This window comes from Mustelus asterias, chromosome 5 (genome assembly GCF_964213995.1).
Source record: "Mustelus asterias chromosome 5, sMusAst1.hap1.1, whole genome shotgun sequence".
NCBI lineage: Eukaryota > Metazoa > Chordata > Chondrichthyes > Carcharhiniformes > Triakidae > Mustelus > Mustelus asterias.
The window spans coordinates 9999840-10016262 of NC_135805.1; the positions used below are offsets into that span (position 1 = coordinate 9999840).

At 44.5% G+C, this 16423-nt stretch overlaps 1 protein-coding gene across 1 annotated transcript in view; it reads left to right on the forward strand.

Annotated features, from left to right (window-relative positions):
• Window positions 1-13496, forward strand: part of LOC144493945 (dynein axonemal heavy chain 8-like) — a 1745965-nt gene extending 1732469 nt beyond the window's left edge. Inside the window, exons 95-96 of the mRNA XM_078213522.1 lie at window positions 230-351; window positions 13209-13496. Of these exons, the coding sequence (XP_078069648.1) occupies window positions 230-351; window positions 13209-13496 (410 nt within the window). The remainder of the gene's footprint in view (window positions 1-229; window positions 352-13208) is intronic.
• The last annotated feature ends 2927 nt before the right edge of the window (window positions 13497-16423 follow it).

Sequence of the window (16423 nt, forward strand, 5' to 3'; positions counted from 1 at the left end):
GAGATTGATCCTTGCAGCTGTGGTATATGAAGACATTCAAAACTAACCCAACAGCTGGAATAAAGTTGTCTTGATGCACTTTACCAGCTGCTTGTAACTGAACTGAAGGAACCAGGACTAAATTAGAATTAATTTGCATTTTATGCATTGTAAAACTGTAAAGTGGGATTTATATTTAATATGCTGCATAAAAAAGAAATGAAATAAACTGTGCTCATTCTGTACACAGGATTCCTAACTGCTATGAGACAGGAAGTCACGCGTGCCCATAAAGGCTGGGCACTGGACAGTGTCACCCTACACAACGAAGTAACAAAGCTTATGAGAGACGAGATCAAAATCCCACCTCCGGTTAGTGTCGAGTAATTTATATCCTGTCGTTACTCCATGATAGGAAAATTAAATTCTGACAGCATGGAGCAGTCCGAGCATTCTCGACAATGCTTTAAGTTTGTCTTACGAGTATTATGTCCAAGGCAGTCAGTTATTGTCAGTCAGATATGTTGATATGCAACATAAAATGGACACTAAGAATATGAACTGAACGGCCTGCTAAGGCAGAGCTGGCACCAGCAGCTCCTCTCGAATGTCTAGATGAGGCTCAAGGACAAATTTCTGGCAATGACTATTGTTGGACTTCATCAAATTGAGTCTAAAAGCAGACCCACCCCACTGTAAATATAACATTCAGTACCCTCGCCATTGAGCTAACACTAGGAACCCAAACATACTTCCCATACAGCCACGCCTCAATTAACTAGCCCCAATTCTACCTGTAGGAATATATTCAATTGGCCAAAAAGTTCCAGATTCTCTCTTGAAGCCAAGTAATATTTTATAAAGCTAGTCTGCATCTTAGCCTCTAGTTGGGTTTATTTTAATTTGATTTATTATTGTCACATGTATTAGTATAGAGTGAAAAGTTTTGTTTCATGCGTACTGTACAGCCAAAGCATACTGTACATGGAGAAAAAATGAGAGAGTGCAGAATGTAGTGTTACAGTCATAGCTAGGGTGTAGAGAAAGATCAACTTAATGCAAGGGAGGGCCATTCAAAAGTCTGACGGCAGCAGGGAAGAAGCTGTTCTTGAGTTGGTTGGTACGTGGCCTCAGACTTTTGTATCTTTTTCCCAATGAAGAAGATGGAAGAGAGTCGGTCCGGGGTGCGAGGGGTCCTTGATTATGCGGCTGCTTTGCCAAGGCAGCGGGAAGTGTAGACAGAGTCAATGGATGGGAGGCTGGCCTGCATGATGGACTGGGCTTTGTTCACGACTCTTTATAGTTTCTTGCGGTCTTGGGCAGGGCAGGAGCCACACCAAGCTGTGATACAACCAGAAAGAATGCTCTCTATGGTGCATCTGTAAAGGTTGGTGAGTGGTAGCTGACATGCCAAATTTCCTTAATCTCCTGAGAAAGTAGAGGCATTGGTGGGCTTTCTTAACTATAGTGTTGGCATGGGGGGACCAGGACAGGTTGTTGGTGATCTGGACATCTAAAAACTTGAAGCTCTCGACCCTTTCTACTTCGTCCCCATTGATGTAGACAGGGACATGTTCTCCTTTACACTTCCTGAAAGTCGATGAATATCTCCTTCATTCTATTGACATTGAGGGAGAGATTATTGTTGCTGCACCAGTTCACCAGATTCTCTATCTCATTCCTATACTCTGTCTCATCATTGTTTGAGCTCCGACCCACTACAGTGCTGTCATCAGCAAACTTGAAAATCGAATTGGAGGGGAATTTGACCACACAGTCATAGGTGTATAAGGAGTATAGTAAGGGGCTGAGGACACAGCCTTGTGGGGCACTGGTATTGAGGATGATCGTGGAGGAGGTGTTGTTGCCTCAGATTGTGGTCTGTGGGATAGGAAGTCTAGGATCCAGTTTTAACTTCAACTTAACTTTACAACAGTTGCTGATTATTGTCTTCCAGCCATCCAGTTTGATATTCAGAGTATCCCACTCCCTCACTCTCAAACCCCAGCATCAATCTGCTGCATGAGCCATTTTCCTTTCATCCCACAGTTCCCTGCAAAATCCTCTCTCCAACTCCTTCCTCCATAACAGCAGAGCCAGCGGGGGGTGATATTGTCAGCACTCAGCAACTTCCTCACATCTTGCTGCCAGCGGGAGGTGATATTGTCAGCACTCAGCAACTTCCTCACATCTTGCTGCCAGCGGGAGGTGATATTGTCAGTACTCAGCAACTTCCTCACATCTTGCTGCCAGCAGGGGGTGATATTGTCAGCACTCAGCAACTTCCTCACATCTTGCTGCCAGCAGGGGGTGATATTGTCAGTACTCAGCAACTTCCTCACATCTTGCTGCCAGCAGGGGGTGATATTGTCAGCACTCAGCAACTTCCTCACATCTTGCTGCCAGCAGGGGGTGATATTGTCAGTACTCAGCAACTTCCTCACATCTTGCTGCCAGCAGGGGGTGATATTGTCAGTACTCAGCAACTTCCTCACATCTTGCTGCCAGCAGGGGGTGATATTGTCAGCACTCTCAGCAACTTCCTCACATCTTGCTGCCAGCAGGGGGTGATATTGTCAGCACTCTCAGCAACTTCCTCACATCTTGCTGCCAGCAGGGGGTGATATTGTCAGCACTCTCAGCAACTTCCTCACATCTTGCTGCCAGCAGGGGGTGATATTGTCAGCACTCTCAGCAACTTCCTCACATCTTGCTGCCAGCAGGGGGTGATATTGTCAGCACTCTCAGCAACTTCCTCACATCTTGCTGCCAGCAGGGGGTGATATTGTCAGCACTCTCAGCAACTTCCTCACATCTTGCTGCCAGCAGGGGGTGATATTGTCCTCTTTTTAGGTCAAACCAAACCAAGTAAACAAACTCAGATTAAATCAGGACAAAGTAAAAGGGCCCGCGCCATCTTCGTTGTTGAGATGAAGGTCGAACTGTGCAGTTTCAGTGGGTATAAAATCTACCCTTTGTCAAAGCTAAAAGGCATAGAAAGTGGGAGATATTTATACTGTAGGGTGAGGGAATGAAAGATGAGTCATAGTCACAAAAACAAGGGAAAGGCTAAGAGGTGCTAATGGCAGTCCATAGAGAGAATAGGAGTGAATGGCCAAACGGCAGAGAAGCTGAAGTCTGAGGGTAAACTGTGACAGATGAAGATGTGGGAGGGAGGGGGGAGATGGGTGGGAGAAAGATAAGATTGAGAAAAAGGGAGAAAAGGGAAGAACAGGGGGTACAAAATAGGGAGAAAGAGTGGAGGAGAAGAAAAATAAAGGATTGAGCGAATCATCTGAAGTTGTTGAATTCGATGTTGATTCAACAACTTTAGATAATTAGCTCTACCCCACCTCAATCCCTTTGTTTTCATTTTATTTAATTTTTAACTGTTCTCTACCTTTTCCTTTATTGTCCTTTATTTTTCTTTCCCCCAACGCTTTCTCTCTATTTTATCCCATTTCTTTCCTTTTCTCCCCCTTTGCTTCCCTTTCCCCCTTTTTCTCAATTTTACCCCTCTCCCTCTCATCTCCCCCCTCCCTCCCACATCTTCATCTGTCACAGTTTACCCTCTGACTTCAGCTTCTCTGCCGTTTGGCCATTCACTCCTATTCTCTCTGTGGACTGCCATTAGCACCTCTTAGCCTTTCCCCTGGTTTCTGTGGCTATGACTCATCTTTCATTCCCTCACCCCATAGTGTAAATATCTCCCACTTTCTATGCCTTTTAGCTTTGACAAAGGGTCATCTGGACTCGAAACGTCAGCTCTGTCTTCTCCTTACAGATGCTGCCAGACCTGCTGAGATTTTTCAGCATTTTCTCTTTTGGTTCCTGAATGCATTTCCCTGGAGCAGGGCTGTTTAGATGCAGGATGAGTTCCTGACGGATTCTGTGACAGTGCAGATGAACACCCACAGCAACGCCCAAAGGAGCAAGTGGCCTTATTAAAGTGGGAAAACAATTAAAAGAGTTCCTCATAAGTTCTGGTGCTCCATGTGGAGAAGAAAAGAGGGGAAGGTGTAGATTACTCAACCTTTCCTCCAACAATGCCATTCTTGGAGTAACTGGGGTGATCAGTAAGTTTGCGGACGACACAAAACTGGCAGGACTTGCAGATAGTGAGGAACATTGTCAGAGGCTACAGAAGGATATAGATAGGCTGGAAATTTGGGCAAAGAAATGGCAGATGGAGTTCAATCCTGATAAATGCGAAGTGATGCATTTTGGTGGGAATAATGTAGGGAGGAGCTACACGATAAATGGAAGAACCATAAAGGGTGTAGAGACGCAGAGGGACCTGGGTGTGCAAGTCCACAGATCTTTGAAGGTGACGTCACAGGTGGAGAAGGTGGTGAAGAAGGCATATGGCATGCTTGCCTTTATAGGACGGGGCATAGAGTATAAAAGTTGGGGTCTGATGTTGCAGATGTATAGAACGTTGGTTCGGCCGCATTTGGAATACTGCGTCCAGTTCTGGTCGCCACACTACCAGAAGGACGTGGAGGCTTTGGAGAGAGTACAGAGGAGGTTTACCAGGATGTTGCCTGGTATGGAGGGGCTTGGTTATGAGGAGAGATTGGGGAAACTGGGGTTGTTCTCCTTGGAAAGACGGAGGATGAGGGGAGACTTAATAGAGGTGTATAAAATTATGAAAGGCATAGATAGGGTGAACGGTGGGAAGCTTTTCCCCGGGTCGGTGGTGACGTTCACGAGGGGTCATAGGTTCAAGGTGAAGGGGGGGAGGTTTAACACAGATATCAGAAGGACATATTTTCCACAGAGGGTCGTGGGGGCCTGGAATGTGTTGCCGGGCAAGGTGGTGGAGGCGGACACACTGGGAACGTTTAAGACTTATCTCGACAGCTATATGAAAGGAGTGGGAATGGAGGGATACAAAAGAGTGGTCTAGTTTGGACTAGGGAGCGGCACGGGCTAATTGTTCTTTGTTTCTCGTTTCAAGGCTTCATTCTATGATCATCTTGCTGGTGCCAGTACAGAGCGAGACTGCGGATAGTTGGGAACCTGTCTCGGGGGCAGGGAATTCAGATGGTGTTCGTAAAGCAGAGGTGGAAATGAATAGGGTTGGGAAGCATTTTCTGATCAGGGCCAGTGTGATCTCCTGGACTCGTTTCGATCGCCTCAGGGGGTCGGAGAGGAATTTCCCAGATTTTTTTTTCCCCATATTGGCCCTGGGGTTTTCACTCTGGGTTTTCGCCTCTCCCTGGAGATCACATGGTCTGGAATGGGGGGGTGGGGGTGAGGGACAGCTCGGTGGATAGGATATTAGGATGTAGATAGGCTGGAAAATTGGGCGGGGATCCTGGATTCAGGATTCAATCCTGGACCGGGGAGCGGCGCGGGCTTGGAGGGCCGAAGGGCCTGTTCCTGTGCTGTATTGTTCTTTGTTCTTTGTTGTTCTTAGGTTTACCCTGAGTATGGAGCATGTACAACAGCCCTATTCAAATAATAGCCCTTGCCCAGTTTCACCTTGCATGCTGGTCATTTAAAAGCAGACAGAGCTGAATTCCCTGCAGTAAGGGGCTATTTTTCACAGGTCCATTGAGAAGCAGGGTCCCAACAATAGACTTCCTTTGTTTTTCCACTCCTATGGTATAGGGAGGGAAGTGCAATGTTGGGGCAGGATTTGAGATTGCAGTGGGAGCAAGAATGGAGATAGTACAAGTGGTGAAATTAGTGCCACTGTTTCCAACTGCCAACAAATGTCATCAAGCTGGGAGAAGGCAGGGCCCAAGAACCCACCCAAATTCCCAGATCCTGGAGTATTGAAAGTGCTTTTGGTGTTGTTACAGGCCCTTTCTATCTCCCAATTTCCCGTCCCTCTCAAAACTGCAATCAGGTGCCCCTTGTCCCCAGCAACGTATCATCCACCACCCCCGTGATCACATCTTCGCCTTGTAATATTCTGAACTTACTGTTCTCTCCCTGACACTCTGGTCCACTCACAGACATCCAAACAATCTCTCCCTTTCCTATGGTACCTTGCTATGCAAGTACAGGGGATGTAATACCTGTCCTTCAACCTCCTCCCTTTTGACTGTCTAGGGCCCAAACACTCCTCCTAAGTGAAGCGGTGATTTATTTGTACTTTTTTCAATTTAATTTACGTACTTGCAGCTCACAGCGTGGTCTCCATTAACCACTTTACGGAATACCTCTGTTGAACCCACAAGCACGACTGCAAACTTTTAATTTTCTAACTTGTTCTGACCTTTCTGTCCCTGACCTGCTGCAATGTTCCAGTAAACTTCAGTGCAAGCTCGAGGAACAACCGCCCATCATTCAGTTCTGCACTTCACAGCCTTCTGGACTCGGTATTCACTTCAACAATTTTAGATTAGAATACTTTCCCCAATTTTTTGTGGGGAGTCTTTTGCTGTTTATTTTTTCTCATTTCTTTCTTAATGAATTGCACTTGGATGCCAGCTATCCTCACATTCACACCTCATCTAGACACATCTTTTGTTTCTTTACTTGTTCTATTGCATCCTTTCTCCATTGGACTGTGGCAGGAGCGGCACAGGCTTGGAGGGCCGAAGGGCCTGTTTCCTGTGCTGTACTGTTCCTTGTTCTTTGTTTGGAAACATTCTGCTGTGGAAGGTTTTCCTGAACATACTCGAGGAACCTATGCCCTTTAACCGATTATTTTCCCATGAATATCCAGCAAACTAACGATAGAGGGTTGGCAGCAGGAGAAATACTTAATACTATTAATGTTACCAGAGAGGCAGTGCTGGGTAGACTAATGGGACTGAAGGTGGACAAGTCCCCGGGTCCGGATGGAATGCATCCCAGGGTATTGAAAGAAATGTCAGAGGTAATAGTGGATGCGTTAGTGATTATTTATCAAAACTCGTTGCATTCTGGGGTAGTGCCAGTTGATTGGAAAACGGCTAATGTTACGCCGCTGTTTAAAAAAGGAAGGAGACAAAAGGCGGGTAACTATAGGCCGGTCAGCTTAACGTCTGTAGTAGGGAAAATGCTGGAATCCATTATTAAAGAGGAGATAGCAGGGCATCTGGATAGAAATGGTTTGATCAATCAGACGCAGCATGGATTCATGAGGGGAAAGTCGTGCTTGACGAACATGTTGGATTTTTATGAAGATGTGACGAGGGCGGTTGATGGAGGAGAACCGGTGGATGCGGTGTTTTTGGATTTCCAAAAGGCGTTTGATAAGGTGCCCCATAAAAGGCTGCTGAAGAAGATTAGGGCACACGGAGTTGGGGGTAGTGTGTTAAAGTGGATTGGGGACTGGCTATCCGACAGGAAGCAAAGAGTCGGAATAAATGGGTGTTTTTCCGGTTGGAGGAAGGTAACTAGTGGCGTGCCGCAGGGATCGGTACTCGGGCCGCAACTGTTTACCGTTTATATAGATGATCTGGAGGAGGGGACGGAGTGTAGGGTAACGAAGTTTGCAGACGACACAAAGATAAGTGGAAAAGTGAATCGTGTGGAGGACGGAGAAGATCTGCAGAGAGATTTGGACAGGCTGAGTGAGTGGGCGAGGATATGGCAAATGGAGTATAACGTTGAGAAATGCGAGGTTATACACTTTGGAGGAAATAATAACAAATGGGATTACTATCTCAATGGAAACAAACTAAAACATGCTACCGTGCAAAGGGACCTGGGGGTCCTTGTGCATGAGACGCAAAAGCCCAGTCTGCAGGTACAACAGGTGATCAAGAAGGCAAATGGGATGTTGGCCTATATTGCGAGGGGGATAGAATATAAAAGCAGGGATGTCTTGATGCACCTGTACAGGGCATTGGTGAGGCCGCAGCTGGAATACTGTGTGCAGTATTGGTCCCCTTATATGAGGAAGGATATATTGGCATTGGAGGGAGTGCAGAGAAGGTTCACCAGGTTGATACCGGAGATGAGGGGTTTGAATTATGAGGAGAGGCTGAGGAGATTGGGTTTGTACTCGTTGGAGTTTAGAAGGATGAGGGGGGATCTTATGGAGACTTATAAGATAATGCGGGGGCTGGATAGGGTGGAGGCGGAGAGATTCTTTCCACTTAGTAAGGAAGTTAAAACTAGAGGACACAGCCTCAAAATAAAGGGGGTCGGTTTAGGACAGAGTTGAGGAGGAACTTCTTCTCCCAGAGGGTGGTGAATCTCTGGAATTCTCTGCCCACTGAGGTGGTGGAGGCTACCTCGCTGAATATGTTTAAAGCGCGGATGGATGGATTCCTGATCGGTAAGGGAATTAAGGGTTATGGGGATCAGGCGGGTAAGTGGTACTGATCCACGTCAGATCAGCCATGATCTTATTGAATGGCGGGGCAGGCTCGAGGGGCTAGATGGCCTACTCCTGCTCCTATTTCTTATGTTCTTATGTTCTTATGTAAACTAGAATCATAGAATCCCTACAGTGCAGAAAGAGGCCATTCGGCCCATCGAGTCTGCACCAACCACAATCCCACCCAGGCCCTACTCCCATATCTCTGCACATTTATCTGCTAATCCCTCTAACCTACGCATCTCAGGACACTAAACAATTTTAGCATGGCCAATCAACCTAACCCACACACCTTTGGACTGTGGGAGGAAACTGGAGCACCCGGAGGAAACTCACGCAGACACGAGGAGAATGTGCAAACTCCACACAGACAGTGACCCAAGCCGGGAATCGAACCCAGGTCCCTGGAGCTGTGAAGCAGCAGTGCTAACCACTGTGCTACCGTGCCGCCCCAACTAAACCCTCCCATTACAACTACTCTGTCGTGCTTACACTTATTTCCTTGCAAATTTGTTCCTCTACATCTTTCCCATCAATTGGTGGCCTATAAACTACACTGAGCAACACAATTGCGCCTTTTTCGTTTCTTACATTTTATCAAAAAAATTCTGTCCTTAAGTTAGATCAGCCCAGGTTCTGAAAGTTATCCTGATCTTGGGGCAGAAGTTTTATGGCAGTTATCTTTTGTTCCAAAGGGATGGGGGTAATACCTCTAATGAAGTCTTACTGCCACTAGAGAATTTCCCCGGATTGGGGAATCTAGAACATGGGGCTACAGTTTCAGTTAAGGGATCAGCCATTTAGGTTTGAAATGAGAAATTTCTTTACTAAGAGGTATGGATCTTTGGAATTCTCTGCACTGGAGAGCTATGGCTACTCAGTTGTTGAGTTTATTGAAGACACAGGTTGAGAGAATTCTAGGTCCCATGGGAACGAAGGTTTATGGGCACAGTGTGAGAATTGGAGTTGAGGTTGAAGGGTAAGTATGATTTTATTGAATGGTGGAATGGGCTGGAAGTGCCAGATAGCCAAACCTGCTGCTATTTTGTGCTGTTCTTATAATGGAGGGAAGAAAATTGATGAAACAACTGATGGTGATTGGGTTTAGGATGCTGGGACTGCAACAATCAGCCTCTGCTAACCACAACCAGTTTCCTTTGCACTAGGCTTCAGTGTAGCGTTCCCCCCCGATTTATATTGACTTCACTTAGCAATTCCAGGCCAAGTCAGATCAACCATTAGAGGGGAAATTGTTAGAGATCAGCATTCAGGACAAACTAAATTTACATTTGGAAATGTAAGTGCTGATAAACAAAAGCCAGCCAATTAACTCGATCAAGTCTTTTGATGGAGGAACAATGAGGACCAATGTTGTGTATCTGGAGTTTCAAAAGCCAGTTGACAAATTACCACATAATAGATTGGTAAACCAAATGAAAACCGAGGAGATTAAAGGAACAATGTGAGTATGGATAGAAAATTGGCTAAGGAAAACAACAATTAGCGTGAATGGTTGTTTTTCAGGCTGGTTGGGAAACAATCAATAACTTCCCCACAAAGGTCCATATTAGAACCATTGCTACTTTTGGTATTATTATTAATGACCTGCACTTGGGTATGAGTTCAAATTTACAGGTGCCACAAAATTTGGGGTTGAATAATATGGTAATTCATTGATGGCAGGTTCTGCCCCCAGATATCTGCAGCATTCTGATTCCTGGGCCCATCACCCGTCTACACTCAGTAATATGCTAATTGCCACATATTTGCGGCAAAGGCAGCTTAAATACTGATCCTGTCCAAAGAGTGCTCAAAGGGGTATCCAAAACGAGGTCATGGCCAGCATTTTAAAGGCCCCCTGGCACTTGACAGTGTCAACTGACCCATCAGAGGATTCAGTGAGTGCATCTACTACACACAATGAACATTTGGGCATGTTCCAGTCTGCTCAGGTAAGTTAATTTAATAGTTAACTAAAATAAAAGCAAAGTACATGCCGGAAATCTGAAATAGAAAATGCTGGAAAAACTCAGCAGGTCTTGTGGCATCTGCGGAGAGAAAAAAACAAAGTTAACTTTTCGGGGGAAACAGAGTAAATGTTTTGAGTCTGTGCGACTCCTCTTCAGAACTGGGGAGGGTAGAAACATGATTTCTCCTAAAAGTTTATTTATTTATAAGTCACAAGTAAGGCTTACATTAACGCTGCAATTAAGTTACTGTGAAATTCCCCTAGTCGCCACACTTTGGCGCCTGTTCGGGTCAATGCACCTAACCAGCACGTCTTTCAGACTGTGGGAGGAAACTGGAGCACCCGGAGGAAACCCACACAGATACGGGGAGAATGTGCAAACTGCACAGACAGTGACCTGAGGCTGGAATCGAACCCGGATCCTTGGCGCTGTGGGGCGGCAGTGATAACCACTGTACCACCAAGCCACCCTGTTGAACAGAGAGGGTGAAACAAGTGGAGCAAAAAAGGTGGTGGAAGCTCAGAAGAGATTTGAAAAAAGATGTCACAGATACAAGATGAGGAGTGTAAGGAAGGTGCTAATGGTGACATAAAGGTCCAGCAGCTGATGAAATTCAACGTGGGCAAGTGCGAGGTCGTACACTTTGGAAAAAAGAATAGAGGCATGGACTATTTTCTAAACGGTGACAAAATTCATAATGCTAAAGTGCAAAGGGACTTGGGAGTCCTAGTCCAGGATTCTCTAAAGGTAAACTTGCAGGTTGAGTCCTTACATTAAGAAAGCAAATGTAATGTTGTCATTTATCTCAAGAGGCTTGGAATACAAAAGCAGGGATGTACTTCTGAGGCTTTATAAAGCACTGGTTAGGCCCCATTTGGAGGACTGTGAGCAATTTTGGGCCCCACACCTCAGGAAGGACATATTGGCACTGGAGCGGGTCCAGCGGAGATTCACACGGATGATCCCAGGAATGGTAGGCCTGACATACGATGAACGTCTGAGGATCGTGGGATTATATTCATTGGAGTTTAGGAGGTTGAGGGGAGATCTGATAGAAACTTACAAGATAATGAACGGCTTAGATAGGATGGACGTAGGGAAGTTGTTTCCATTAACAGGGGAGACTAGGACGCGGGGGCACAGCCTTAGAATAAAAGGGAGTCACTTTAGAACAGAGATGAGGAGAAATTTCTTCAGCCAGAGAGTGGTGGGTCTGTGGAATTCATTGCCACAGAGGGCTGTGGAGGCCGAGACGTTGAGCGTCTTCAAGACAGAAATTGATAAATTCTTGATTTCTCGAGGAATTAAGGGCTATGGGGAGAGAGCGGGTAAATGGAGTTGAAATCAACCATGATTGAATGGTGGAGTGGACTCGATGGGCCGAATGGCCTTACTTCCGCTCCTATGTCTTATGTCTTATGTCTAATGTGGGAATAGCAGAATGAAGGTCTTGGCTCCTTGAAAGCAAAACATAAGAATTGGCCCTGTGGGAAATGCTGTTAGTGAACGAATGTCAAAATGGAGAGCAGATTTCATATTGTGAAGTTGTTGAACTCAAGAAGTGCAGAAAGTTGTAAAGTATCTAATGGGATTTTGTGGTGCTGTTCCTCCATTTCCCCAAAGCAAACTAAAGGAACAACACATTTTGACATGGAGAAATTGTATGTTCATTACATACTGCCAAGCATTGATGTCTGGGCCATTGGAGTGAGGGGAGGGGTGTTCTATAAGGGGCCGAGGTGCCTCCAGATTCAGAAGCAACCCCTGTTGCCCTCCTGCATACAATACATGATAGACATCACTAACTTATGCTGAGCACTGGTAAGATGAGGAAGCCTAGGCACACTCATACTGCATGGGAGAAAGTGGTCCATGATGTCACCAGTGTTGGTGAGGAGGACTTGATCCCAGTGCCACAAAAAGTTGAATGACCTCATGAATTCAGTTGTATACCCTTGGGAGCAGCAGAAGTTCATCTGCGCCTCTGCTAAAGGTTTCTGGGTTCCTCCTGTCCCTTTCCTGAGGATCCACAGCATTCTGAGCTTCCCTGTTCTTCCTCACACCAACACAAAAACTCTTTTATGAAAAGTTTCCTTAGCTATTCTTTGTTCTTTTGCCAATTACCTTAACCCTGTGAAGCCAGCGTTTTGAGTAGGGATTTGGATAAATTGTTGAGGGGAAAATAAATGACAAAGCAATGTGAGTGGAAGTAATTGGATAGTTCTGAAAAAAAGCCAACGGAGATACAATCAGATTATCCTCTTCTGTGATCTGATTTGATTTATTATTGTCACATGTATGAGTATACATGTAACAAAAATAAATTATTGAGTTATAAGGAGAGGTTGGATAGACTGGGACTTTTTTCTCTGGAGCATAAAAGGCTGAGGGGTGATCTTAGAGGTCTATAAAATAATGAGAGGCACAGATCAGCTAGATAGTCAATATCTTTTCCCAAAGGTAGGGGAGTCTAAAACTAGAGGGCATAGGTTTAAGATGAGAGAGGAGAGATACAAAAGTGTCCAGAGGGGCAATTGTTTCACATCGAGGGTGGCGAGTGTCTGGAACAAGCTGCTAGAGGTAGTAGTAGAGGCGAGTACAATTTTTTCTTTTAAAAAGCATTTAGACAGTTACATGGGTACGATGGGTATAGGGGGATATGGGCCAAATGCAGGCAATTGGGATTAGCTTAGGGGTTTAAAAAAGGGCGGCATGGACAAGTTGAGCCGGAGGGCCTGTTTCCGTGCTGTAAACCTCTATGACTCTATACAGTGAAAAGTATTGTTTCTTGCGTGCTATACAGACAAAACATACTGTTTATAGAGAAGGAAAGGAGAGTGTGTAGAATGTAATGTTACAGTCATAGCTAGGGTGTAGAGAAAGATCAAATTAATATAGGGTAGGTCCATTCAAAAGTAAAATACTGTGCTGTAAAATTCTATCTTTCTGTCAATGTTTTGTTAACATTCAAACTCTGTATGCTTGTTTGATAGGAGGGAGTCTATATCTACGGCCTTTACCTCGATGGAGCAGGTTGGGACAGGAGAAATATTCGACTGACTGAATCCACTGCCAAAGTTCTCTTTACAATGCTACCCGTCATCTATATATTTGCCATCAATTCCACTGCGCCCAAGGATCCTAAACTATACATCTGTCCAGTCTATAAGAAAACACAGCGCACTGACCTGACTTTCATCACCACCCTCTGTCTGAAAACAGTTCAGACACCTGACCACTGGATCCTGAGAGGGGCAGCTCTACTCTGTGATATCAAATAACGCAACAGATGCTTGAGTCAGGGCAGAATGTGTTTTAGACCCAGAGATAATTTTACAGTAATATAACTGAGTTTGGATTTGAAGACAAAAGCAACTTGCATTTATATAAAGTGCCTTGTAATTAAAATAAAATATAGTCAACCATATTAAACTGACATATTAATGTTAAGTACTACATTTATATATTTATATTGCACTTTATAAATGCAAATTCAATCTGTTATTTAATAAATTAGTTGAATATTTTGAACTGGTTTCATACAGTATCTTATTCAACTTTACACAACATTTATTTCACTGACTCGAACATGGCCAACATGGGGCAAGTAACAGGGAAAAAATTCTATCATTCCAACTGTCACATGGGCATTCCAGCATTCCCACTGGCGTTCGGCAGGACCTCCATTAATGCACGGGTCAAACGACGAATTACTCTTAAACCATTTTCATGTCAACATCTCACTGTTCCCAGTGTATATACACTTGTGTATATAACACAAGAGCATTTCATACCCAATGGCAACATGAGGAAAAACCTCTCCACACAGCATGTAATTAGATCTGGGATGCTTTACCTGAGTGTGTGATGGAGACAGGTTCAATCAAGGCACCCAAGAGGAAATTAGCCTGTTAACTGTGTAGCAATTTGGGGAGAGGCAGGGAATGGTACTAAGTAAATTGCTCATTCGGAGAGCCGGTGCAGACACAATGGGCTGAATGGCCTCCTTCAGTGCTGTAACAATTCTGTGAAGATTTGGTCAAATCACTGTTTCTTCATTGTCAGTGGGTCAAAACCCTGGAACTCCCTCCCTAAAAGCATGGTGGGTGTGCAGTGATCCACAAAGGCAGCTCATCACCACCTTAACAAGGCAATTAGGGATGGGCAATAAATGCTGGCCCTGTCAGTGACACATAATCCCATGAAAGAATAAAAAATAAAAAGCCCTATAAGAATTGTGTGTCAATAACATCATCTTTCCTACTAAACTCTAGAGTGTATAGGTCCATTATACATAACTCCTCCTCATCAATCAGCTTCCAGTCTCAGCAATCAATCTGGGGAACCTTTGTTACAGCCCTCTGAAAGTATAAATCTTTCTCTGGGGAACAAGACCACAACTGTACCCAATACTCTCAAGGTGACATTAAGCTGAGTAGCATAAGATTTAAGCATGGCTCAGATCTCTGGTCACCCAACGAAGGAGCAGCGAGCGCTCCGAAAGCTAGTGGCTTTTGCTACCAAATAAACCTGTTGGACTTTAACCTGGTGTTGTGAGACTTCTTACTGTGAATTTAAACACAGTTTTATTGCTGGGGTTTCACAAGTTTATTCCCAACTCAAATGGGTGCAATACATAATTTCTTCAAGTTGAGAATTCTTGAAGTAACCTTAGGGAACAAGCTAAAATATCCAGAATATTCTTTGAATGAAGATTATCCTGAGATGCAATCCAAAGTCAGGAATATTAAAGCAAATGTTCAAAATAAAGTGGTAACCCACAACAACAAAAGAAAGAGAATAGTGAATTCATTGGAGCCCTCCAGATACTGTACCAAAAAAGTATACCACAATGCGTGTTCTCACCAAGGCCCTATATAATTGCAGAATTACTCATTGAATATGAGCTCCCCTATTAGGAGAGCAGAGGCTTGCACAACAGGAAAGGAGCAGTTGGGGATTTAAAACAGGACGGCTCTACTCAGGCCGGCAGTCAATAGACTGGTGACCGCTCTGCACTCTAGCTGTTGAAAGGTGTTCAGGTAGCACTGTAAATAAAAGGGTATTTGACGATGGAAGACTGGCCTCACAGATTATTACATTGCCGACGAGGAGTAAAGCAAATTTTTCTTCCCTCTGGACCATCGTTACTGTATTGACAACTAATCCTCTGGTAAGAAAAATGTCTCTTTTTGGCAGACTTGAACTTTATGATATTAGCAGAGACTAGGCCCAATATGCAGAGCGCATGCGTTAGCAGGCTCGAAGGGCCGAATGGCCTATTCTGGCTTCTAGGTTCTATGTTACTTTTTTCAGGCCAACAATACTGAGTGGGGCCAGAAGCAGAACATGGTCCTGTTGATGGCATGAGGAGTCCTTGAACAACATTTTAGTTAATGCATTCGTGGGACATGGGTGTTTCCCCCCCCCCCTCCCCCCCGACTATTACAATGTCTGGACTTCAGATTCCAATTCAGGAATCTCTGAGCTAAAGTTCCAGAGGTACAGATGTGGTCTGCTCTCCAAGTTTCACAGGCTGAAAAAGTGGTACATCGCTATCTTGTTCATAGATTTTATGAAAGTTTTACACAAATAATTCAGCAGGTTGATCTATTTTCTTTAACTTAATTTGTTTAACCAGTTTAAACCAAAAGTATTAGTTAGACACTTCTCCACTAGCTTAGAGAGCAAAAAAAAATTCCTTTTTCAAGGAATGTCTGTCTAGGGTTCTACAGGACAATGTTCCGAGCAGACAGGGAGGAGTTGGTAGGTTAAAGGAACCGTGGTGCACGAAAGCTGTGCGGGACCTACTCGAGAAGAAAAGGAAAGCGTACAAAAGGTTCAGAGAGCTTGGCGAAGATAGGGATCTAGATGAGTATACGGCTTGTAGTAAGGGACTAAAGAAGGAAATTAGGAGAGCCAGAAGGGGTCACGAGAAGGACTTGGCAAGTAGAATTAAGGAAAACCCTAAGGCGTTCTATAAATATGTGAAGAGTAAAAGGATGAGACGTGAAGGAATAGGGCCTATAAAAGGTAAAGGCGGGAAAATCAGTACGGAACCAGTAGAAATGGCAGAGGTGCTGAATGAGTATTTTGCCTCGGTTTTCACAGAAGAGAAAGACATGGGTGGATGTACTGTGGGCTTGCGGTGGACTGAAAAGATTGAGTATGTGGACTTTAACAAAGAGGTTGTGCTGGAATCTTTGAA